Genomic DNA, 26,447 nt, shown 5'->3' with positions numbered 1-26,447 from the left:
CCTGGCAGTAAAGCCACTCAGTAGGGTATTCCATCTGCCACCGATCAAAGATGGAAACGCCCACACGGGAAATAACGCATTCAGTCGAGGCGATATGACAAGGAGCAGCTCACCCTGCATTTTCAAAATGCCACACTTTTACTGGCCAAAAGGTGTAAGCAAGTAAAAGGCCTTTACTAAATGCCCCCCCGCGCCTTGGCAACCGACAGGATTAGCTGATAAATCAATAAGTAATTAAAAGTTGCAGACTCTTTTTAGATGTGCTTTCAGACAAGATGAGGAAATAAATTATACCATTGTGTTCGTTATAAGTTAATGTTGCATGACTGTGAATAGAGAACCTTGTGTCTCCACTTCTAAAGAACATTCACACAGAAGGCTGTCATTGTTCTTTAAAGGGGAGGCACCTTCTTTGAAACTGTGAAAGCAAAGCAGCCCTGCATTAAATCCCTCCTCATCTCCTCCTGGAGGATCTCACATGCAGCTCCTCTTTCTGTTGCTGGTGCTGAGAATATCTCCCCTGAGAGGGACTTAGGTTCTGGTTTCAGCAGTCCTTCACTCATAAAACGGATTTCATGCCTCTGGCTTTGTACTTCGGTGTATGAGTGGATAATATAGCATGCACATTTACTCCCCATTCACTGTAAACTGAATCTGTGTGTGTGGTTTATTATTCCCAAAGAGACACTGAAAATGATTTTTATCAAACACAGAAATCTATTGATCGAAATGCTTTGTTTAAAGTGTAATTACTGATAGTCGTCACGCAGCTGAGTGCTGCTGGAGAAGCTGTGATTAAAACAACTTTGCCTGAAATGCTTCATCAGGGATTTTCTTTTGGCTAGCTGAGGTTGCCCTGAGATTTTCCGACATGATGAGGAAATACGGATGAAGAATGAGCATGCTACGGCACGTGTCTGACACATAACAGTGTTTCATGTCATCATCAGCCTTTTTCTGGAAGCTAACCTTCTTGGTTCCTTCTATGATGCAAATAATTATTGTTTAAGTCACAAAATTCAGAAGTGTTTCTGTATGAACTGGATGACTCCAACCAGCAGACATTTTTTAGTTTTTCACATCAGCTCGTCATTGCAAGTTTCCTTCATATGAAGCAACTTTGATTTCGGGTTTTTAGAATTAGACAGCAGCTATCTGATGCTGAAAGGAATGACCCAGCTCATGAAAGGATCATTCTGGTTGCAGGGTTATCTGATGGTCAAATTACATTCGTTTCTTTGTCCAGCGTCATCTGGATGAGATCAGAGAAGGTGCAAATATGCCCAAACAGAGCGCTTTGTCCTTCATGATTCATGGTTGAGAAACATAATGACTTGATTTTTTTGTGCTTACTTCAATTTTTTTTTTTAAAAAAAAAGCTTCACCTTTCATGGTAAATAGACAATTTGTCATGTCTGTTGCTTGACATAAGACTGAACACGAATAAATAATTCTCACTTTCAGATAGATGTCCGTTATGACACAAACAATAACCACACTGAGTTTTATTCAGATGGTCTTAACCTTTACAATCAGTATGGAAGTGTCTAAATAAAATAGATTTGTGATTTAACAGGTAGAGCAGGGATACTTACTGAGAAAATGGCGGCCAAAGTCTCTACTGCCCCCGTGCTCAGCGTGATGTAAGGCAGAATGCTCTTTGCAAAACCCGCTTCCTGAAGGATCCCGTTAGTGTAGTACCAGATCTGTGAGGAAATAAAGCAGAAGTGTTTTCTTTTGCATGAATCACACATTTATAAAAGGAAAAATAAATAGTGGGTTTCGTTACAATGCACCTTGCTTTTAATCTTCCATGTGAAGCACTTTGACTTGTCATGTACAAGAAACGTGGATTACAAACAAGCCTGCTTTGCATAACAGAAATAAAGATCATCTAGTGGGTTCTGGAGATCAACATTATAGAGGAGCAAAACAACTTTACTTCAGGTTAACACACCAAGCTCAGTCTTGTCGCCTTGTTGCCTTTGCTTAACAAAGCCTGAACCTGTCAGAGATAACAGGCACTACGACTGCTTTCATCTCTTTCTTCTGCACAAAACACATCAATTCTTCACCTGGTTTTTCATTCAGAAGCGTAGAGCTGTCAAGGGACCTTATTACGTTATAACATGATCTGTTTTGTGGTGAATGTGTGGAATATAAACTACATTCGTCTTTAAATGAGGAAGCTTGCTGCGGATCAGAGACATGTATCATTTACCAAACAGGATTAAGTTGTGCTTCATAGGAGAGACTCTGCCATGGAGGACGCTGTGATACTGTTGACCTTGCACCCTTAAACCAGACAGAACTACGTCTTCGTGTCCCAGCGGTGCATATAGCCTATATAAACCACCGGTACATGTTAACCAAATGCAACACACACACACACACACACACACACACACACACACACACACACACACACACACACACACACACACATGCACGCAGTGTGTCACTGCGTTGCTCGCAATTGTCCCACATTCCAGCGTGTACAACGATAAATCAGAGTAGAATCGACAAAAAGAACTGAAATGTTTGATTGATGAGAATAATTTGCATAAACTGTATTTTCTCCAATATTTCCAGGTTGCAGCAACATCTGCATAAAGAACTTTGTGTTTTATGTTCTTACAATAAAACACCTTATAATGCGACACATTTCACGTTTTTATCAATATTTATATTTATATTTATAATAAAACTAAATAAGTTACAATGTGATAAGGTGCTTATTTTTTAAAGTTTGGCTGACAGCTCTCTGATTTCATATGTAATAAAAGGTGTGTTAAGATTTTAATACAGAAATAAAATGGTTTTGCATTTAAGACAAAAGAGGAAAGTTGACAGCTGTACCTGATCGCTGCACATAAATCTCATAAACCTTAAACTTGATGAGAGGGGAATTTTACTCTGACAGTCATTCACAACAACATGGAAACCCTGTGAATCTTTGAATAATCAAAGACAACCTTGACTGATTGATCAGTCTAATTTATCAGCCTCAGAAAGATCAGATGTTAGCTGTGGAACAGACTCGATCAAGAAAAAAAGCTACTTCATCAAACGAAATCATGGTTGTCTTGGTAACATGAAGGATTGTCTTGTGATGCTGTAACTTTGCAGCATCTTTGTCAGTAGGTTTTGGATATTTTAGCTAAGATAAGAGCTAAGAATCTTCTCTGGTGGATGTTTCTCTTCATCTCTGGTGATGATGATCCACTCCTGCTCCCCTCTTCATCAGCAGCAGCTCTTCCCGATCAGCCTTTCACTCATCGCCAGGTTGTCCATTCTCCTCTTGGTAACTGAACTGGGTCATTCCAGTTGCTGGAAACTGTGACTCAACTCTGCTTTATCTCAACCAGTTGCCTCATGTCCATGTCTCTGTTGGCCTGCCAGTTCCAGTCACTCCGTCCATCCATCTTCTCAGCTCCAGTCTGGTTCCCTTTAAATTCCAATAAGGCCTTTATCTCTCCGGCTCAGTTCTGTGTCTGCACTGGGATCCTGGTCCCTACTCACAATGTCACCGCTGGAGTCAAAAGGAACCATTTCCAGTTAAGAAAAAAAACTTTTTTTGATCAAATATCTGATCAATTAAATGCTGAAAAAATGTCACTGAATCAACATTGCAACGAGTTTAAAGGTGGAGTATGTAAGATTTTCAATATTTTCAAAATAAATTAACAAAAAAAAATAACTACAATCATAATTAGATAGTTTTTTGAACATGTAGGTTCCAGTCTGTCCATATTTGATGTGTTATTAAACTACAAGTTTAATTAATGACAAAGACCCTTCTTAAATGTTTGCCTACCAGTAAAAAAAAAAATAAAAAAGTGCTTTTTTGTCATTTGTCATTAATTAAACTTGTAATTTAATAACGCGTCAAATATGGACAGACTGGAACCTACATGTTCAAAAAACTATCATTCTGATTGTAGTTATTTTATTAGTTAATTTATTTTGAAAATATTGAAAATCTTACATACTACACCTTTAACTGTGGAAATTTAAAATGATCACATGATCATCCAGATGATGCACCATTAATGATTCTGGCAGTTTTGTGATGATCCAGTATAAATTTAGTGTCAATTAATCACTGATAATTTAGTCACAAAGTCAGACATAAACTTGCTTTCTTCTCCCTGAAGATATTTAATTTAATTCAGACAATGAAATCTGCAAAGCCAGAATGTTTTTGGATCTGGAGCAGGATTTTAGCTGGTTACCATGGTGACTTAAAGAAAGTCACCTTTGTACACTGAAAACTTTCTGCTTGATATACGGTAGCTCACAAAGCCACAGATCTCATTTCAGAGTTCACCTCTCAGATTGAATTCAAGAAATGCATAAATATTTCAAATGCACAGATTGCGCCAGGTAGGTGGCAGGAGAACAATCAGAATGGTGAAATACAGATATTCTGTTTTTTATCTAACACTGGTCAGCACTTCTTCCACCATCTGCCTTTTGAAATCAACAACATTAAAAATGAAGGACTGAGAAGCTTTAAAGAGTTCACATAGTGACCCTGCAGCTGCAGAAATGTCTGGCGTAGCTTTAACTCATGGTTTTATTTCAACAAATGATCAATTATTTTCAAATTTACTGGGATCATTTCATCAATTGTGAAGCTGTTGGGGTGGAAAATAAGGAATGACAGGCAGAATAAAAAGCAAAGGGTAATCTAAATTACATTCCTGTCTCATTTGAATTAAACGTGGATGTAAATGAAATCGTTTTCACATCTATGATCATTCAGATGAGCGGTGCCATTTTTCAGACTGTAAGACGTGCTCAAAGAAATCCTGTTCTGCCACTTTTGTAATTTACAATTTTTGATATTCATCCTATGAAGCATTTTGGACCTCCCCAGATAATGCATCTTAAAGCGTCACATGGAAGACGGGGGCTGTGCGCTTGCATGACGATCGGGAGCCATTTAAATACAAATCAGCTGGATTAAAGGTTTCATTTTAAGCTTTAAACAGATGCTGAGATTTCTGTCCTCATTTTTCTCTGATCATTCTGCAAACTTCAGAAACAGATCTCACCAGGAAACATTTTGTACACTCTGCCCTTACCCTCCTCCCATCTCTTCTGGGCAGGGTGGGGGGCTGTTCACCTCCAGCTCAGGTCCTCTACCAGAGTTTTGGAAGCTCCTACGCAGCATCTTAGCTCTTGTGATGTTGGAGATGAGGTGGTGCTTCATAAATTTTGATATTTGATTTGGTGGACCTGGAGTCCTGCCTGGTCTGGTACATCTGAGAATCGATGGCCTGGTACTCGAGGCTTACAGCTATGCTGCCATGATTAGCGCCTCTATGCTGTCCTTCAGTCCAGCCCTCTCTAACCATTGCTAGGACTTGTTTATATCAGCCACTTCAACAATATGTCGGCTTTTTCTCTCATGATGGTTCCTCCATTTCTTTCTCCACCAGGTTCCATTGCCTGAGACATTCAGCGCTTCATCCATTGGAGCTATCTTCATGGTGTATTCATGGAGCTTGGATGTGTCATCTTGTATAGTGGGCCTGATGCTTAACACTTTAACAACTCTACTTCCCTCTTTGCACTTAGCACATAGTCGCTCAGTAGTGGATTTGGGGTGGAACCCTCCACGCATGTGAACAGCTTCTGTGTTTTTACATCTGTGGTCTGAACTTCCTCTTTTAACCAGCTAATTATCCCAGCAGGGAATCTAACCACTGGCAGGACGTAGCTGTTAATGATCTGGTTCTTGCCACTGACCTGACTTCTGCAGACTTGCCTTACTTGTTGCAGGTATTTGACTGTGGCAGCTTTCCTGGTGCTTGCTAAATGTTTGTCGTTTGCCAAGGCACTTGTTTTCCTCAACATCTGTTATTCTGCAAATAAAATGGTTGTTTAAAGAGCTACAGTTCAGTTAGTTACATGCATCTTCCTGGCTGGTAATCTAGAAAAAAGCTCATTAATAATTACATTAATGATAGTTTCTGTACTGAACCAAAACAAACCTTACCAAAAAAAAAATATTTCTAAAACCAATCATCTAGCATTAAAGAGAGCAGAAAAAGAAACACAAAGTACGAGAAATAAATGATGCTGCAGTGAGTGAAACACAAACCACATCCTGCTTGGTGTCAGTCTTGTGTTTGAATCTGGACTCATGGTGCATCTCCTCTCCTACCTCCAGCTGCAGACTTTACATCTGCATTACTCATGCTGCTTTACAAGTCATGGCTAATCAACATATTTTGTTGCCTAAACATGAGAAAGTGCTGTGGCTCTGAGAGATGGCACAATTGGAGACATCCACCCTCCTCATACAGGTCGGACATTTTCATAAACACCCAAGTAGACCGCATCCCTGCAGGACGATGGTTAAAACTCTTATCCTTTATCAGGGTAAGAGCTTGTCTATGAGCTCTGTTTTTTCCCCTGTTTTTTTTTATGTTACCCTGCTATCAAATAGCCACCTCACCCACTCGTCTCAGCTCTTTTTGTGAGGAAGACAAAAAAACAAACCAAACTATTTTTCAAAGAAATAACATATGGGGTCACAACTCTCAATGCAGATATCCCAAGAGGCAGAGCATAAATACAGTGTTCTGCTACACCTGATCCACTTCCTGACAGGCACTATTGATGTTTTTGTCATTTTTTGGACTTAAATGGGACAGCACATCTGAGCTGTTCTGCAGGAAAACAAGATCAAATTCTGCACGCCTGCTGATTTTAAGGCTATTTGGAATTCCTCCCTTTATATGGAACAAATCCCAAAAGATTAATCTATTCTTTCACTACATTAACATCAATAAATAAGCTAAAAACTATAAGGGAATATGGTACATTAAAGTAGGTCAAATTGATTTTATGTTGTCATTAAGATGTAAGCTACGCTGAAAAAATTGGAATAAGTGAAGAAAGAGCTTGATCTTACAGCATTGAGACCACAAAGCTGATAGCAGGCCATGGTGATGATGATAGTGATGAGCTGCCAGCGAACAGCTGGGTTCCTCAGGAGCTGCAGCGCAGAGACTGTGTGTATGTTATCCTGAGCTCGAGCCTCCGCGTGGACCTCTTCCAGCTCCCGGGACACATCTCTCTTCCCCAAAAACCTCTGAAAAGCTGACACACAAACACACGGACGGTGTTAAAAATAATAAGTTTACAGGACAAGTCGATATCAGCCACCCTGCTGGGATCAAAGAACCTGGGAATCCGTTCCACTGCAAATGAGAGCATAGTATGTTCTCACAAATAGAGCTATTTATTAAACCCTGAATATCCAATTAGTCTACATGAAAATATAAACACGTCTCCTGCAGCTTCACTCGGCCCCTTTGGTCTCAACAGTCTGCATTCTTACCTTGAAGTCTGTCCAATTATTTGACTCCTTTTGGCTGCACAAAGTGCCCATTATAGGTAATACAGTTTTACAGCATGAGGTATTAGACGTACCAACCAGGGTGGGAGGTGTTACATTCTTAAGAAAAAACTAAGAAGGCAGGTGAGGGTATCAAAGCTTTAACCAAACAGCTTAAATCATTACTGGTTCATCTTTAAACATTAGCTGTGCACTTCTTCCTGTACCACTGCTTACAGACAATATTGTCCATAAACTGGCAGCAAGTTTACAAGGTTGATTTCTACTCCAAGAATTAGCCTGTCCCCATAAGTACTGGTGCAGAGTCAGAGAAATGGGTTGGAACATAAACCGTTTAAGGAAGAAATAAACACCTCCAAAGAGGCATTTTGGTTGGGAAAATCCAAAAGGAAAGGCTTCATCGTGAGGTCGGCTAAAGGTGGTTTTTCTAGCTAAATATGCATTTAAATAAGGTAACTTCTGATCGTAATGCTCCATTTCCCCTCATCTGCTTGCATCTCACCTACAGGAACCGAGTTGCTGTTGTGTTCTGGCCTGGTCTCAAAACAGCACACAAAAAGGACGTTTAATGAGAAATATTTCTAGATTTTTCATTTTTTTCTGTTATTGAGGTGTGAATTTGACCTCAAACCTTATGATGATAAGGTAGAAATAAAAGTCCTCTCAGCCACTAAGCCAGAATAAGGACATTAGTTTGTGGCATATAAAGGTGTTTGTTTGCAACCGTGGACAAAAGTGAAGTTTCAAGGTAGAATTTTTGTGTCCATAAGCATAAAAATCATTTCCCAGGACATAAATCACTAGATAGCACTTAGTGATAGTTTCACCATGTTCTTTGAGACGGTGTTGAAATATGCATGGCAATGGGATGTGAAATGTGCTGGAAGTAACAAGCTATTTATACCCAAGGCCATGAGGTCGTGTTATGGAGTCTCATAGGATTTACAGTAATTACACCGGGACAGAGCAGGACATTCTCAGACAGAAAGTTAAAATAATGTCTACTATATAATGTAATAATCTTGGGAATTTCTGTGTTTCTGTAGTTAATTTACCCATTGATCCTATTTACTAAACTATAATGATATTGTTACCTTTTTTAATATTTGACTTTGCCTTATGAATATTTATTAAATGACGACAGGCATCAATACTTTTTCCTGGTCAACTACACAGAGAAAATAATTAATTACATATCTGCATTAAGTATGTTTGTTTACATAAAAACTCCACGGGGTCTCTTTAAAGTATAAAAATTCCTGGTGCACCCTGAGGCTATATATCAATTATGTCATGCTTAGACTTTAAATGCCTCCTTTGAGACAGATAATTTGTCAAGAGAAACATTTTAATGCAATGTAAATGACTCTCAGCTCTTTGCCTCCGTGTACCACCTGCAGTGGTTTAGGGAATATGAAAGCTCGATTTCCCAGCCATCTAAGCTCGGTATAGACATACAAAGCTTCATGCATTCTTAATAGTCACCAACTCAAAACATTTAAGGAATCCATCATGTCTATTACTAATACCAAGACCCTCCTTGCTGTATGAGAGTTAATACAGAAGCTACATTACAGAATATTGAATGAATGTAAACTAAATTATTACAGAGCACCCCAGGGCTAAGCTGAGAAACAGGAAGCTGTAATTCTCTTCTCTCAGCTTCTAAATCTGATTCTTAATCCACAAGCACATTTTATCAACCCATGAACATGACAATCTGTGCCCACAGATTTGTGAATGGAATTGCAAATGACTTATTTCCTGAGAGCACAGAGGAAAGGATGGTTTCAATAGCAACCACTTAACGGCGCCCTTAAATCTAGATAAGGTGGACTTGCTTAGCGGATAAGACTTGCCACCCAAATCCCTCCATTCCTCACCCTCTGAAAAGACATTTGAGATTTCATGCACATAGTGATTTACAAATCTGTGGGCACAGATTATGAGTCCCCCAGCATAATATTTATACCAACATTAGAGATTTATGTGCACTCCCCCTCCCAGCTGACCTCAGGGGGACTCCACAGATAATTGGCATTTGACTACATTTAAAGCTTTTTGGCTGAAAGTTGCAGTAATTAACTGGCAGTAGCTTCTCTTGCATTTTACACGTGTTTGTTGTTCTTTTACCGAGGAAAATGGGGAGAGTTTTGCAGCACATATTTCTCACATGATGCTAAAACAAAAGAATAGGATTCAGGTTGGAAACTGACATGAAAGATGTTCTGGGAATGCATCTTTGTGCTCTCTTCTCAACCAGCCATCAACACATATTTGAGAAAAGCCGAGCAGACTGAAGGCAGTCTCTTTCTCCTTCCTTCTCTTTTTAGTTTGGACAGATGTTTAAAGCCTTGCTACTTGAATGAAATGGGCAGGAGGGATAAATTGCCAGCAAAGACATCTCTTTCCTTACTTTGATTATTTCTTCACCCAAAGGTGAATTTCTAAGGTTATGGGAAGACGGTGTAGGTAGAGAATTGGGACTCAACCATGAAAAGTGTATTTCTGAAAACAGACGGGGAGTAAAAGCAGGTCATTAAGGATCTGGGAGTTCACCAGAACAGTGTGATGGCTTTGACAACACAACATATAGACCTGCAGAGCTAAAGCTTGATCCACCGTCTCCTGGGTCTGCTGTGTGTTACAGGTTATGGAGGGTATGAGAAGGTGAAAGTAGAACTGCAAACTGTTTGAACTGTAACACACTAGTCAGGAGTTTGAAACTGTGAATCCCACAAGCTGATTCTGTAAAGTCTTTTTTAATCTATCGGCTTAAAAACTGTTTGATTTCAGAGCAGGGTGCTTACCAGCTCTACACTAAAAAGAAGAAATAAAGCCAAAAATGTGACAGAATATAGCTCCTATTTATAGAATATCTATTAACATGATTATATATTGGATATTGAAAATTATAATGCAAACAATGAAGGGCACCCACAGATAAACCATTTTGACTACTTTGTTTTTCATGAGCAGTTTTGAGATTATATCATGACTCCTTTTTTTTTAAGATTGTGTTTTCCACTAAAGGCTGCTTTTGCTTTGGATAAGAATAAAGATTGAACACAGGCAGACCACATGACATCCAGCAAAGTAAAGCACAGATCAGGACAGGAATGGGAAGCAGCTACAACAAGGACTTCAGCTATTCAGCACATTACAGCATCATTTCTGAATAGAAAATGTGTAAAACAAGTTCAAGGCCAAAAACAGAAAGCAGCCTCCAAAAAGACATGTCACACAATTACAGTTCGTTGCACCACCTTCAGCTTCAATTCCAGCAGCTTCCCCTGTGGTGTGGTTTCAGTGAGCTTCTGCAGTTCCACAGGATTTATTTCCACCCAGAGTTGCATTTATTTTTCACCAGAATCTTGTAATTCTGACCACTACGCAAAACCTTGTCCAGCACACAAAGATCCTCACTGGGGTTCAGGTTCATACAGTATGAAAATATGTCTCACTGAACCACTTCAGTCCACTTCACCTGTGAAGCAAGTTAATTCTGCCACATTCTGGTTGTAGAACAATTTGTGATGTTGTTGATCTTGAAAATTCTTCTGAATCGCTGTGATGGCACACTGCTGGCGCCGTCACAGCTCTGCAGCGTCGCAGAGTTGACAAGTCGCACCTCTCAAAATTCCAGCCCGGCGCATCACTGCAGCGTTTTGCTTTAGAGTAAAACACTGCAGCGTTTTAAAACTCTTCATGTTCGCTGCTGGATTTTAATGCATTGACAGTTTTGAATTAAGCAAAGAAAACACAAACATTATCAGATGAAGCTGGGAAAAGAAAGAGAAACTGACAGAACAAAAGAAAAGAAAAGACATTGAACTGATGTTTACCTGCTGCCTTTACTTTAAAGGTCCCATATATTATATTAAAATTTCCTTTCTAAAGGTTTTCTACCAGTCATATGTGTCTGCATATGAGGCCCAAAAACTTATATATTATTAACTCTCTCACTTGTTCCATGTTTTACTGAATATGAACAAAAAAAGAAAAAAAGGAGAGTCTACACAACCTGTTCTCAGAAGAACTCAGAGCAACTTCTGGAATGACTGAAATTAACAACCAAGGCTGAATTTCAGGTAAAACACTTTAAAAACCATGTTGTTGAAACTCTGATACTTGGATTAAATTGATTACAAAAAAAAAAAAAAAAAAAAAGTAAAATATAGGATCTTTAAAGGAGTAATACGTCAGTTTTGACAACTAGAGGGAAATCAACTTCTGGACTCTGGGTTCATCCCGTGGGATGCTTTTAAGACTCAGTGTCATTTACCAAAGGAAAGGAGAGAACTTTAGTCCATCACATGTTTACACAACAATTATGGCTTTTTTAAAATACTGAACATGTGATATTAAAAATTATGTCGAAGGACAATAATTTTACATACAAAAAAATGTTAATTAACAATCTTAATATACCAAAATCTAAACAAACAATTGGAAAACCAAACAATCACACCCTAAAAACGTAAAATTATTTAAAAAAAAAAAAAAAAAAAGGATAATTACCCGTGTGGAATCTTACTGTAATTATCATCATGTAAATGCAAATCTAATTGCTTTTCCCTCGCTGATATAAAATATAGTAAGCTATTTAAATCCAAAGTCATGCTGGGGCTGCCACGACAGTCTCATGATATTGATGTTTGTATGAGTGTGGCAGGATGTCCAACAGTGTCATTGTCCCCATGGAGGAGTTTGATCTGATTTCCCCTGTGGGACGACAGCGTGGCTCCACTCTGTGTCACTGTTGTGACCAGACACTCAAAGTGCCACAAGGTGCAGGGATGTGACACAATACATAACCTTTGAATAATCCCACAGCCCCTCTCAACTTCTGATTGTGCAACAACATAATGGGAGTCTTTCTAGACATTTGAACAAAACATGGCATATTGTTACACTAAAGCCTTTGGCTTCTGATTGCCAGGCTGCTTTTAATCAAACCAAATATGCACTGAGTCCATCTGTCAGACATAACAAAAAAAGGCACTTCAAAATCTATTCAACAGTTATAGTTATGATTGCTAAAATCTTGGCTGATTTTCAGCTTGTAAAACATCTGATTGGTTAAGTTCAGCTGCTTCTGTCAGATGCTACTGAAAGCTGCTTTCTGGGTCATAAGACAGGGCTTTATGGGATGGCAGACAGTGGATCAAACCAACAGGAAGCAGAGGAGGGCGATCCTAATTCCTAATACAAATATTTCAATGTACGTTTTTACCACCCAATAATGGTAAAAAAAAAAAAAAACAAAGACAAGAAAAAGTTGAACTAAAACAAAAAGCAAACCACGTAAGGCTAAAAGATTACGTACCTTCTTCCCTTTGACCAAATATTCTGTTAACATGCATTTTCACTGAGTTGTGAAACACACCCAGCTCTACCTCTCCTGGAGACCCAACTCCACATCCTCCTCCCTCACCTCCTGTTCATCTGAAATAAAACCTCAGCACACCTCAAACTTCCTGAAACTAAAAGTCTCTGTGACAGCTCCACGTCTCCTCTTCCACTCAGGTTGACAGTCTGAGTGTCATCCCCAGCTGTGCATTGTCTTTTCAATCCCACATCAACAACACCCAGTCTGCATATGTCTACCTCTGAAACAGACCCTGCCCTTCTGTCACCACACAGAGGTAGACATTTGCATCCTCGTCCAGTTCTGTACGATCATTGTTACAACCCCAACTCTGCTAGAGGAAAGGGGCAGCAACATTAAAGACTGTAAAAGAATGTAATATAATCACAAAGTTTATTGTATTAAAAAAAAACAATCAACACCAAGGACGAAACAGCACTTGAGATCAGAACAGCTTAAATTACACAACCACAACAAGACCTTCTAAAAGGTAAAACTGTATCTAAAAAGATGGGCGGAGCCTCCGTGACATCACCCGTAGGTTTCTGAAGAGCTGAATTGAAGCTCGGTGGGCGGTTCCTACCATCACCATCTTGGTAGGGTCATGCGTCTTGGCCGGAAAATGCAAATATGGGCAAAGAGGTGGAGCTGAGAGGGGGGCTGTGAGCATCATGGTGGATGATTGACATCGAGCAACTCCAACCTGCCTGTAGCTCAGAGCTAACCATGCTAACCTGGGGCTAACAGGAGCTAATCAGCTGACAGAGGTAGACGGACTAAAGCTAAGGAATGCTGTTAACCGGTGAAAAACAGCAGGCGTTATAAATTCCTCCTACTTGTAAATATGCCGAATTTTGAGATGAAATTACTTTTAAATGGAGGAGTAAGGAAAAACTATACTCCCCCACAGCTGTCATGAAGGTAAACCTGACCTATTAAACCTTAAATGTTTTTTGTACCAGGCTGTAAACTTGTTTATTTCTACTGTAAACATGTTTATTTCTACTGTAAACTTGTTTATTTCTGCTGTAAACATGTTTATTTCTGCTGTGAAGTTGGAGTTTTTAACATGGGAGTCTATAGGGATTTGCTCTGTTTTGGAGCCCCTAGTGGATGAGTGGTGAACTGCAGCCAGTGAATCGCAGGTTGATGATGCCACACTCGGTTGAGTTCTGATGGAGTCACTCCTGGTTTTTTCCAACTAAAACAAGAGGCCAAGGCCGTAATAAGTATTGCAACCCTATCCTCTTCGGCCTTCCTCAGAAGTCCATCCATGAGCTCCAACTTGTTCAGAACTCTGCTGCTCAAACTATCACTGAAGTCCTCTCGTATCACCACATCACGGCTGTCCTACAACAGCTCCACCTGCTCCCAGTATCCCACCATATCCAGTTTAAACTATTCTACACCTTATTTGTCTGACATCCTCCACATCGCCACCCCATCCCATTCCTTTAGATCTTCCTCCTCCATACACCTCACTGCACCTCCTGCATCAGCATCAGCTCTGGAACTTTCTGCCATCAGAAATTCAGAACAATGACTGTCTCGCCATCCTGACTCAGAACTCACCTGTTTAAAGCTGCTTACTCACCGTGTGACCCTGCCATTAATCTATGTTTGTTGAGTTCTTATCATGTTCTCTTGGTGTATTTTGTAGGGGTGAGAAAATGGAATCGAAAAATCGGATATCAGGATTCTTTGCTTCACAATTTTGAAATCGATTTTTTAACTAAAGAATTGATTTATTGTCTTTTCAAACAAATAAAAATAATTCATAATAAAAAAATTTGTCATTTTTATTGTTTTTATTGATCTTTTACTTTTCTTCTTGGGCATTACAGCAGCAGAATGATGGTCTGGATACTGTGTTGTTTTTTCCCAATTTAATATTTTTTGTTTGCTTTTAATCTACAAAAATCAGCATTAACGGAGAATTGTGAGAATCACAATTTAAATTGAATCGGCACCCAAAAAATCGGAATTGAATCGGGACAATAGCATATTGTCATAGCCTAGTATTTTGTATGTCTTACTTTTAATATTGTGATCAGTCTGTGGGGGCCTTGAAAGGAGCTGTTAGATAAAATATCTTTTTTTTTTATACTAAATTTCAACCTCTAATCCATGAATGGTGCACAGGACTGTTGCAGCCACATGACATGACAAGAAACAAGACTGGATGCAGGAGAACATGCTGTTCCTGTCTGACACTCTGATGATAATAGGAAATTACAGGGACCGCCTGCATGATCTGTGTGCACCGACAACAATTCCCCTCACTGCAGAGCCGTAACACATGCCAACAATGTGGCAAAAATTCATGCCAGCAAAGTGCTGGCTGACAGCGGCTGGGAGAAATCCAAAGGGAATTCGGGTTAGCGGTCCCTTGACCAGACTATCATCTCCACCCAGCCCACCTGCTCCTTTCTGGCAAAGATGCATTTAACAAGTGTGCATATTAAGAAAAACCAACCAGTTTTAGAAATGAAACCAATCCAGAATGTTACCTTACATTTAAAGGAGCATACTTGTGTATTGTTTATAATTGATTTTCCAACCAGTTTCCTTTTTATTTTGGCTTCTAAATAAGTTTCAGTACCAATATGCTGAGAATTATTCATTTGGTGTGAACAGTAAAAGACAACAACAAGAAAGTTGGCGTTTAAGTACTCTGGTACAAACTTTTGAAAATGAACTGCACACAGCAATATGGTACTTTTTCAGAGACAATGAAGTAGCTTTAAAATTTCTGTTCTGCTGCAGTAACCTAAACAACCTAAACAATGTTGCAAACACAGATCTGGATTCCTAAACTAAATTCTTTTATAATGACTTCTGATTAAACATCTCATTGCATCAAAGAACCTCATATGATTTATCCCTGTAACATCAAACATTTCATTTTTATTATTCATTATTATTATTATTTATTATTCATAAAAGTGCAATATTAAGCTCCATTGGACACTTTTGAAAGCTTATTATAAAACCAACAACAGAGCAAACACCACCACTTACAAAGCATACTATTTGGATTGAAAACCTCCTTGAAAGGCTAGAATTGTCCCTAGCTCATGATAGATCACCCAGAAAGTGTGCTTGTGATAGCAATTTTTTCCCATCAAGTTTTGTTGTGTGGTTCTGAGATATTTCACAGTGTTGACGCTGTCACATTAGATCGCCCGCGTACCAGCTGAACGGTGTATATTCCTACTACTTTACTGCTGTTTATTGTTAGTGTATTGCAACAGGAAGCTCAGTGTTCAGTACCTCATATTTCTCATTGCCACTGCTACACATAGATATTTGCTGGTGAGTTTTTTTTTTTGTTTATTTATTAAATGATAAGTTTTCAAGGTATGGCCACAGGTGTTTTATGTTTATATATATATATATATATATATATATATATATATATATATATATATATATATATATATATATATATATATATATATATATATATATATGTTTATTTAGAAATTATTAGTTATTACGTGTATTAAGATGTGACCAAAGGAGTTCTAGTGTTGTTTTTTTTCATGTTTATTTAGAAGTTTTTATTTTTGCAGGTAAGACGACAGATGTTCTCATGTAGACTTTTTATGTTTTATGTTTATTTACAGATGAATAGTTATTAAGATATGACCACAGGGGTTCTAGTGTTTTTCACATTTTTCCCGCGTTGCTACTGCTACATATTAGATTTTACTGGTGTGTTGTTTTTATGTTCATACAGTTATTATAAGTTTTAATATATTAGAACAAGAGATGAAGTGTTGAATTTTTCACATTTTTTGCATCATCACTGCTAGACATCACAGTTGTTCATGTTTCTATGGAAGTTATTTATTGCCTCTGCCAAGGAGGTTATGTTTTTACGGGCATTTATCTGTTCGACTGTGTTCAAGATAACTCCGAGTTGTTGGAAATGTGAAAAGGAAGAAAATATTTCATTTTGGTGTGATCCGGATCACCATTTGGATTCAGAAACTTTAAAAGGCGGAGGTTTGCGCTCTCAGTGTGCTTTTCTAGTTTATGTTGTTTTAAGGTAAATATATTAATTTATTCAGCAATTTGCTCTAAAACATTCATATGGTTTAGTTAACTTACAATACGATGTAAGATTAGTACATCAACTACATTTAAATCAAGTTACAGCCACTAAATATATTCTATCGAAGCCAATGTGACATTTTACAGTGTAAAATGTTTTTATTGGTATTTTCTTGTACTGCGTCAAAATGAATGTACTTAAAGACATTTAACATCTTATCACTCATCATATCATGTGAAGTTTTTTCTCCCTGATACTTGACTGAACTTCTGATTTACACTAAGTTCAAAAGGAATAAGCAGGATGTTCCATGTTGCAAAGAACATAAGTAAGCAATCCTTGGGAGAGTTTCCATCCATAATGAATGGACACAGACATCAAAGGGCACATTTCACCCAAGAGACGAAAATGATCAAAGTCGTGTATTATATCACTTTTCTGCATACTTCCTTAATACATGCACTTTGAGTTGGGACGTAACCAGATGCTGCTTCCTGTCTTGTCACATCATTTTAACATTTGACAACATCACATCAGGAAAATGGATATAATGAAAGAAAAAAAGAGAAAAAATGAAGAACAAACTCATTTATGAGGTTTGTATTTTAGTCATTGCAAGTTGCAGGTAAGCCAAAAGTTAGCAGAACTAAAAGAAACGTGGTAACCTGATGGCGGAGTGGTCGGGGCCTTAACATACCAGAGAGACTAAAAACCAATCATATATTTTCTGTGCGTCTTGGATTCCTCAACAGTCTCATTATGAAATTATAGGATGTCATCTAAGGGACATAGACATCACAATGAAAGGAGCCAAAGGCCTTCATCAGTGAGTTTAAAGAGGACAAAAATGTTATTCTCTCTCAGTTGAAGCTTAGACAAAAAATGTTGCCTCAGAATGGAACTGGTGTTTTCTGTGAACAGAAGCTGGATGTTCTGCTGTAAACCCACCTCGTCTCTGATGATCTGTAAAGAACATGACCCAGGTGTGGCTGTGCAGGAAATGACTACTTTTCACTTGATTTATTGCCTCAGTGAAGATTTTTCCAAATGATTTAAGATGTTTCTTTTTCAACTTGTAAACTACAGTTCCAGGTATTATGTACAGTAATGCAGGGAGTGCATGGGTCAGACTGACAACAAACATGCTTTGTTTCCATGGTTCTTAGTTATATTTAGACGTCGCTCTTTGCTCTTTATGTCCAATTTTAAAAGAAGAAGACAACATTTAAAAAAAGTATGAACAACGCTGTGGGTAAAATCACAGAGACTGATGTTATTCTGTGCTTATTTTCCATGTTTTCATGTTCATTTTAAGTAATAACACATTTTACCTTTGTTTGTACTTATAAGAAAGTTAAAATCCATTTAGACTTTTATTTATCAAACTAAACTTTATATTAATCTTAATTGGAAAAAGCTGAACTCTTCCTGCAGAGAGAAAAACAAAAGCATCAATCTGAGTGGCATTTAGAAGGTATAAGGCACAGATGTATCCTGCAGATGTGAGACTTGTTTTGCTACCATGGCTTGCTGAGACATTTAATGAAACCAAGTCATCATTAGTGCCTCTTGTGCCTTCCTGCTATGACATGTCACAATGTTTGCTGTGCTGGAGATGTCGTATGGGGTTAAGGGTTCAAAAAAAAAAAGAAAAAAAAATAGAGCTCCTGACAAGAAGAAACTAAAACCACAGGCAGGTGCAGGTGATACCAGTCTTCTTTCCAGATCTTCTATATGTGTTCTCTTTCACTACCATGTAGCATAAAATGGCTGATGAAAACCTTTATACGTCCATGTAAGAGCTGCAGCTGGAAGGCTCATAGACAGGAGATGTTTTACAGCTGCCATTTAATAGAAGAAAACTATGGTCTTACTTCATTAAATACTATTAGTGACGTAAATAATGGCAAAAGTACATTAATCATTTATCTCTGGTCTAAATTTATACTAATATTTAAGAGCTATAAATGTCTAGAATCAGTCAAAAGAGCAACACTAAACATCATTTTGAATTAGATGTAGGTTTATCTCAGCTGGTAGCTTTTAGAATCTGCAGATGACCTTTTCAGACATGTACAATAACAGCATTGTTTTATTTAAACTCACAAAGTGAGTCAATGAGACGGTTTCTTATTGGGTCACGTGGAAATTTCTGACTGTCTTTCTGTTATTGTCCTGAAACATAGTTTATTTAATGTCTTGTACACAAACATAGCTGCACAGAGGGATTGTAGCTTCGCAGCATTTTGTAAAACTCCCCTATAAGGACAGATGTTTGGCTTTCACATGTAATAAGGTGAAGACGACTGAAATGCATGTTTTCTGCTGTGTACAATACCTCTTTCTGCTCCCGCCTCATCCCTCCTCTCCATCAGCAGGAAGCGAGGACTCTCAGGGAGGAAGGGCAGCACACACAGCTGCAGGACTGCCGGGAATGCCAGGAAGGAAAATAGGTAGTTCCACCTGGACTCCTGCAGTCGGAACAGCAACAGAAGAGCTACATCAGAGCTTCAGCCACGGAAGCAAAACAGCATGTTTGACGAGGACAAAACTGCTGCTAGAAAAACCTTCAACAAAGGAGCTTTTCTTTTATAGTATGACAGCATGCTTTTAGAAAGCAGCACAAACAGAAAACATCACTCTTGTGTGCCAACACGTATTGACAAGGTCATAGAAAAAAATTCTATACATTGTAATATTTATCAAGTCTCAGTGCAAACCTGTGTGGGTTGAAAGCTCCATATTTATACACAGAAAGCAGCGGGGGAGTGGAAAGGCATCTAAATAATATGTTTTTAAATGGCAATAAAAAGAATTCAACTAATTCTGTAAACAACGTGATAATTAAAAAATTTTCCGACTTTTTTTTCTCATGTTACAACTTTATTTTGAACCGTATGGAGAGGGAGGATGTTAGTCATCTACTTCAGAATCAGTGCATGCACAATGATCCCAGCGGATAAATATTTATCAAGGTCTGGCACATTTACAGAAGCCAGAATTCATAATGGTTTTTTTTAGTGGCTTAATTTGAAACAACAGCACCTAATGAGGATCACATGGGAAACACAACGTTACAGTTTTCCTTGGAAACAGAGTCAAATCTTTTACATATTTCATCAGACTTCATAATATTCCTTCAACCAATCACAACATCTGATAAACAGCAAATGGGTCAACATAATTAAGTATATTTTTAATTAAACAGAAATGATGTCCAGTGTTATGTGCCCACAGAAAGAGGCGAGGATTTCCATTTCCAAAACAGCTCTCAGGTTAAAAGCATGCTCAGAACTGAGGCAAAGTAAGCCTCTTCTACATAGTTAAAAAATTAATTTTAATCATTCTGGATAAAATTTTGACATTTAAGAAAATGTTTACATGCTGTAAAACATGTTCATTCTTCGATGCACATGTAAACATAACTAATGATGAGCAAAAACCAGATACAGACTAACTGGTGCACTATAAGCCTTGTGGAAAACATGGATGTATGTTAGTGTGTTTGAATGTTACTGCAAAAAATTCTGGATGCAAAGCAGACATGAGCATCGTGGCTTAACCTGAGCAAACGGGAGGGGAAAAGGTGGCCTTTAGACAGAAAATGTCAGCTGCAAACCCACAAGAAGTGTGTTTGGGGTTTAGATGTTTTACCTTTATTGGAGAAAAAAGAAAAGCAGAAGGCTGTAAAAGGTCTGAAATTATGAATTTTAGTTATTAACTTTTCTTTATTCAAAAGCTTGATGTTTCAACATTGGCGCTAAAATATAACAAAGTGGAAAAATAACCAAAAATGAAGCAGATTTTATCCTTTACTGTCAAAATTTAATTAAAACGGCAACAGACTAAATATCTAAGAGACTCGCAATCATTTCTGAAATTGTTATGAAAAATGAAGAAACAACAAGAATCCATATATGTTGGTTTTTATCAGGTCTTTAATTAAAATAATACAATTTCAGAACATCATTGTTTCTTTATCAAATTAAGCCAAAAAGTAGGAGTGCATGAACAACTAGGCAGTTCCAGGATTTATGAAAATAAGACATATCCAGACGCTGCTGATCAAATTCACTTCATTTATTGATCATCAAGCATTCATGTTTGCTGGTGTGAAACATTCTGGTGTGTGTTAACACAATGCTGAGAGGAACCTCATCACATATGATCCAAGAGAAGGGTTATGAGGCAATTTCCAAACTATTTAGAGTCAGTCAGGATTATTCACAAGAAGGAAATATTCAGAACTGCTGCCAATCTTCCCAGGAATGAATATCCTCATAAATATACGCTTCCACTAACTGAGTAGGGCACAGACATTAAAAAAGCTGCTCTGAAAGTCTGAAAGGAAGAAAAAAGAAGAGCTGAAGCCAGAAGAGGAATATTACTTTGTTATCTTGCACAACCCTTAATTATATTTCTGGGTATTGTCAGTCAGAGATGCTTAATGGAATATGAAAAAGAGGAAGATGACTGGCCTTTTGTGCCTGATAAACCTGGATTGTCTGCACTGCTCTCAGCGATTCTGTGCATTTCAATAGAGCTGAGCTGTGGGTAAGTCTGAGATGCATCACTGATGCTGAGAAGCAGACTGACTTATTCAATCAGGAGATTAGATACCAGATAAGACGAATCCTCTCAGACCAAAGAAAAGTCTGTTCTAACAAGCATTGATTTCTGTGCTCGGTGCCATTAACATCTCATCGGAACTCAGTGTTTCACCTGGTTATTATTCTGTGGTAAGACCTTCTAGATCTACTGATGTCGACTGCATCCTTAAACACATCATTTCTGTTCCAGCAGGTAAGCTGCTTGAAACGGGGCAACGCATCCTTCAACAGCTGACCCTGACTTGTTTCCTTCCTCCAGGCTTTGCAGTCGAGTCATTAATATTCCTCTCAATCCTGAACGCTGCATGTTGTTGATTTTACTGACTTGCTTTGTAAATAATCTTGTAAGTAATTATTTTCTTGTTCATCTGAAACTTTCTGCTTCCCAAGCATCACTGCGTCGGCCACGAGGCTTTACATGACTGTTTTCAGTCAGCAGGATGAAACAATTCACACACATTCACACACAAAGCCGAAACATTATTTATACAGAGAATAAAACAAACAGTTGACTGGGCAGCTGTGGAAAGGCACCTGAATAACAGCTGGGTTCAGAATGAGGTCCTGACACAAAAACATGCATGGCAGAGCAAAGCTGCAGTGTTTATCAGAAGTATGAACTAAATGTGTGTCTTCTAACTGTGGCTTTAAACCGATGTGTCCGTCTCCATCAGCCCTGATGATAAATCATAACTAAACAAAGACGGTCATGCAGGGTTTGTTTTTACCTTCAGGTGACTTAGGTTCAAAGCTCTTTGTCATGTTGTGATTGGACAAATGCAGAAGATAAGACCGAGCTCTGTCTCCAGCACATGAGGAATAAAACATGAGTAAAATGTTTGGCTGTTGTAAAACTTCAGCTGCTACGAAGCTTCAGCCGCCATGAAGCTTCAGCCGCTGTGAAGCCTCGGCTGTTATAAGGCTTCAGTTGCTGCGAAACGTCAGCCACTGCGAAGCTTTATCTGCTGTGAAGCTTCAGCTAGAGTGAAGCTCTGACTTTTGCTAAAAGGACGCAGCTATAAAACCAGAGAAAGGGTGAACATGCAACTTCTCAGACAGATATAATGAAAATGTCCAGTGGTCCACTTCTGTACTTCACTTCTGATGTATCCAATTATGCAAGATAGTGTCCTTTGTTTAAAGTCAATCTCAATTACATTACCTGAGTATGATCCATCTGCTTATTCAATCTGCCCTCTGATAAACCTCAGGAAGTTCAGTCCTGCAGCAGTTCGAGCTAATATGTACTCTCAGAGCAGGTGGTGAGATTAAGGCTGTCGCTCACTGTTTGCTGGACATAAATGTGTATTTAGATGAATATTCTGTCCTCCAGGGAGTGTATTCAGTGAGGAAAATATTTCTCACAAAGTAGTTCGGCAAGTGGCATGCCAAATGCTTTAACATTTAAAAGCACAGGATGAAATCTGCAAGGACAAATCGAGACACTTTCCCTTCAGCTTTTACATTTAGCCTGTCTGTTAGCTGCAGATAAGCATCTCCCTGCAGTCTCTGCATGTTTGTAAAATAACAGAAAAGTAAACAGGACAGTAATTCCAGATAATTACACAAAGTGAGAGGCTGTTTGGTAAAAATCTCACGTCACCAGAAACTCAGCATTTGGAATACTGTAAGTGGGCATCTGCCAGGATGAGAAGAAAAGCCCATCATCCTCCTGCCTGCAGCTGTTTGTGATGAATGTCACCTTCTCCATAAGCCGGTTTCGCTGATGGTGTGTCAGAGGAGCAAACTGACAGTTGGCCCTTGCAGGTGTGTGAAGCCCCGTTCTAAGAATATTAAAGCATGTTTATCATCAGGGAAATGAAAAATACTTTTTGTATCCCAAAGGGAAATAAAAGTGTTGTAGGAGGTTTTCTGTTTGTTTGGATTTGAATAAAAACAACAATAATAATGAATTAATTAGAAAGGTTATTGCTTTGTTCAGGAGGGCGATGGCCGGAGAGACCTCCAGTACCTTCCAGTCTTGCATCAGACTTTCTGAAGCTTCACGCTGAACACATTGTGCTGTTTTTCCACTGTGTTGTGTTGCAGATGTAATGATCAGTTATCAGCAGCACAGAACCAGCTGATCACTTTATCCAGCTTCTGCAGGTCTCTGACATCCACATGGTTACAGTTAGTCATGCATCGATCAGGGTTAGCAGATCTAAATTCTTTTACTGCGTTTAACCATTTTATGAGGCAGACTTTAGATTTAACTTTAAGTTTATGTTTTCTTTCAGAGAGCAGGCATGAAACAATTCCTATCATTTGGACTGACTTTAAAGCAGGAAGAATCAGGTATCTTGACCTTTTGTAATTACGTTTGTGGTTTATAAACCGGCTGGTTAAGACTTGTGTCGTTAACAGTCCTTCTTTCATATCACATTAAAACACACTGATCTTTCTGTAGCGTTGTTTTTTCAGTGCTCACTTCAATGTATAACTCAAAATTATGAACATTTTTATTCTGATTATATTCAATATATCTGATTCCATTATAGTCCATGTGACTGAAGTGCAGGGAAGTGAAGGCTGGTCCTGCAAACACAACCGAGGTTGCATACCAAGTCTCCTCACAGGTACAAAAACATCATGAAGAGCTCTCAGAGGAACGGATGTGCTCACACACCATCTCTTAACAGCAGGTTGAGTAAACCTGTACAAGAAGCAAGCTGACTGGATGATTCAACTCCCATTTGGGGGTGTGTTTGAAGAGAGACGAGACTGAACAGGAACATACAACAGACACATACAAACACCTTGAAAATGTAGTCGAGCAACGTGCATGCACACTCTGGAGAATTCACTCATAACCTTCACAGTCAGTGTGGAACTGTGCCATGCTTGCTGCGTTGCTTGTGTCCTGATGCATCACAAGAAGTACTCATGTACTACGGGAAATGTACTTTGGGGACACTTGCCATTCAAAACAGTCAGAGCTCCTGTCTGTCTGATACCACAGAACATTGTGACAGAGAATACAACGCTTTTTGGGGGATAAGGGTTTATGAAAGTAGTTTGAGACATGCTGATGGCATCAGAATCTCCATGGTGCTGAGTGGCAAACTGGCTAAAAGCCTGTTCCTGTTGTAAACAAGAATAAATACGCCTCTCCGCTGGAAGGCGGCCATTAGCTGTGCATAAAGGTGACATTATTTATCAGTTGGAAAAGCTTGTCATAATTTTGCATCTGAAAACAAACGTCATGTTGGACCAACGTGTGGTCGCAGAAAAACCCCATGAAGAGGAGGTCTGGTAGTCTGAACAGGGGCTCTGCAGCTTTGCACAGGCCATGCATTCATCGTACAGTATATGTGACGCAAGTCAGTGAAGTGCTTGTGAAATGACATGGAAGGCTTTTGACAGACGCTGCACGGAGAAAAGGCAATTCCGTATGACATTTATAAAGTTGCTCTGCAGGTTAAAATGAAGGATGGAGCAAATCAATACTTATACATTAAAAATGAGTCCCATTGCTCAGAAGCTTGGACTCTTGGCCTGTATGAAGATGTCATTACAAAGTCACAGTCTAGAAAGCAAAGGAGGAAAATTCACGTCTGAGCGTGAGCAGAGAAGAAAGGAAAAGAAAAAGGGGAATTAATTTGATAAGAAAAAAAGCACTTTTTAGACCGAAATGTTGTCCAATTCAAGCAGTCTTTTGGCTGTGAAAATCATGATATTTTACTGTTTCTGGTCCATTTAATTCAATCAAACAGACAGACACACAAGAGAATGCACAAACAAAATAAAAATGAATTAATTGCAGTGCTCATATCTCCATTATGGACGGGGAATTGATCCAAAAGAAAGATGTTACAGGGAGCCTCATCCAACACACACTGGAAATATTCACATTACTGTCGTTGGATTGACAACAAATGAACAATTAGAGCGTGCGCACAAACAAAGCACAAAGAATAGGCGTGGAATAAAAGAGAACTCACACACAGTCACATCTCTGAAGTCTTAGACTTACGTTGCACATGAAAACAGTGTTTGATAACTGATGGATTCATCAGATCTGTTTAGTGACAAAGTAAGAAGCATCAATTTCCCTGGAAGTTGATGACATTCATCTAGGATTTAAATGTAAATGACTCAAAACAAACCAGTGCATGTTGATTTTTGTGTTATTCTGGAGCTACTGACAGTCAGGCTGAAAGCAGCAGAGTTGCTGCTTCAGGCAGTAACAGCAAATGCAAGAACTTCCATCGTCCAAACTTCAGGCTTCCTTTAGTTAAAAGTTTTAGTTAAAGCTTAAAACTCAGTTCCTAAAAGTTATTTTCTACTGCTCAACATGCATAAAGCTTTTTTACTCTCACAACTAAAAACCAAAAACTAAAAAAACACAACCAGCTGAACCAAGTGACTACAGACCAGTTGCCCTGACATCTCACATCATGAAAGTCCTGGAGAGACTCTTACTGGCTCACCTCAATAAGCAAGTAAACACCTTTCAGGACCCATTACAGTTTGCATATCGTAATGGACTTGGGGTTGAAGATGCCATCATATACCTGCTCCAGAGAGCACACTCTCATCTGGACTATTCAGGCAGCACTCTGAGGGTCATGTTCTTTCATTTCTCAAGTGCTTTTAATACCATTCAGCCTGCTTTGTTATGTGAGAAGCTCCATTAATTCCAGGTGGATACCTCCACAACCACCTGGATTTATGACTACCTGACAAAGACTGAAAGACACAGAAGAACATTCCTGCCATCCGCCTCCGGAACAAGACCTTCTCTACTTAACAGCAATTATCGACCACGATATTGAATTTTCCTTTGGGGATTAATAAAGTATTTTTCACTCTTTTCATTCACAACAGTAAGAATCGTGTATTTCCCTCCATCTACCTAATTAACTAAAATCACCTTAACCCATGCGACGCACCCAGCTCAGTAACTCTCCCAACTCAACACTCCTCCACGCGCCTGAAGGAATAAACCAAAAGAGGTAAATTACACCAAGCATCACACTAGAGAGTAAAATAAGCACTTAGAACAGAAACAGAACTTCTGTGCACTTG

At 38.7% G+C, this 26,447-nt stretch overlaps 1 protein-coding gene across 1 annotated transcript in view; it reads right to left on the bottom strand.

Annotated features, from left to right (window-relative positions):
- Positions 1-26,447, bottom strand: part of slc2a9l2 (solute carrier family 2 member 9, like 2) — a gene marked incomplete at both ends in the record, with an annotated part of 135,366 nt that overhangs the window by 69,719 nt on the left and 39,200 nt on the right. Inside the window, 3 exons of the mRNA XM_079242157.1 lie at positions 1,596-1,706; positions 6,929-7,116; positions 19,145-19,277. Of these exons, the coding sequence (XP_079098283.1) occupies positions 1,596-1,706; positions 6,929-7,116; positions 19,145-19,277 (432 nt within the window). The remainder of the gene's footprint in view (positions 1-1,595; positions 1,707-6,928; positions 7,117-19,144; positions 19,278-26,447) is intronic.

This window comes from Telmatherina bonti (assembly GCF_933228915.1).
Source record: "Telmatherina bonti genome assembly, chromosome: 6".
Taxonomy (NCBI): Eukaryota; Metazoa; Chordata; class Actinopteri; order Atheriniformes; family Telmatherinidae; genus Telmatherina; species Telmatherina bonti.
This window is presented reverse-complemented; position numbering and strand designations above follow the sequence as displayed.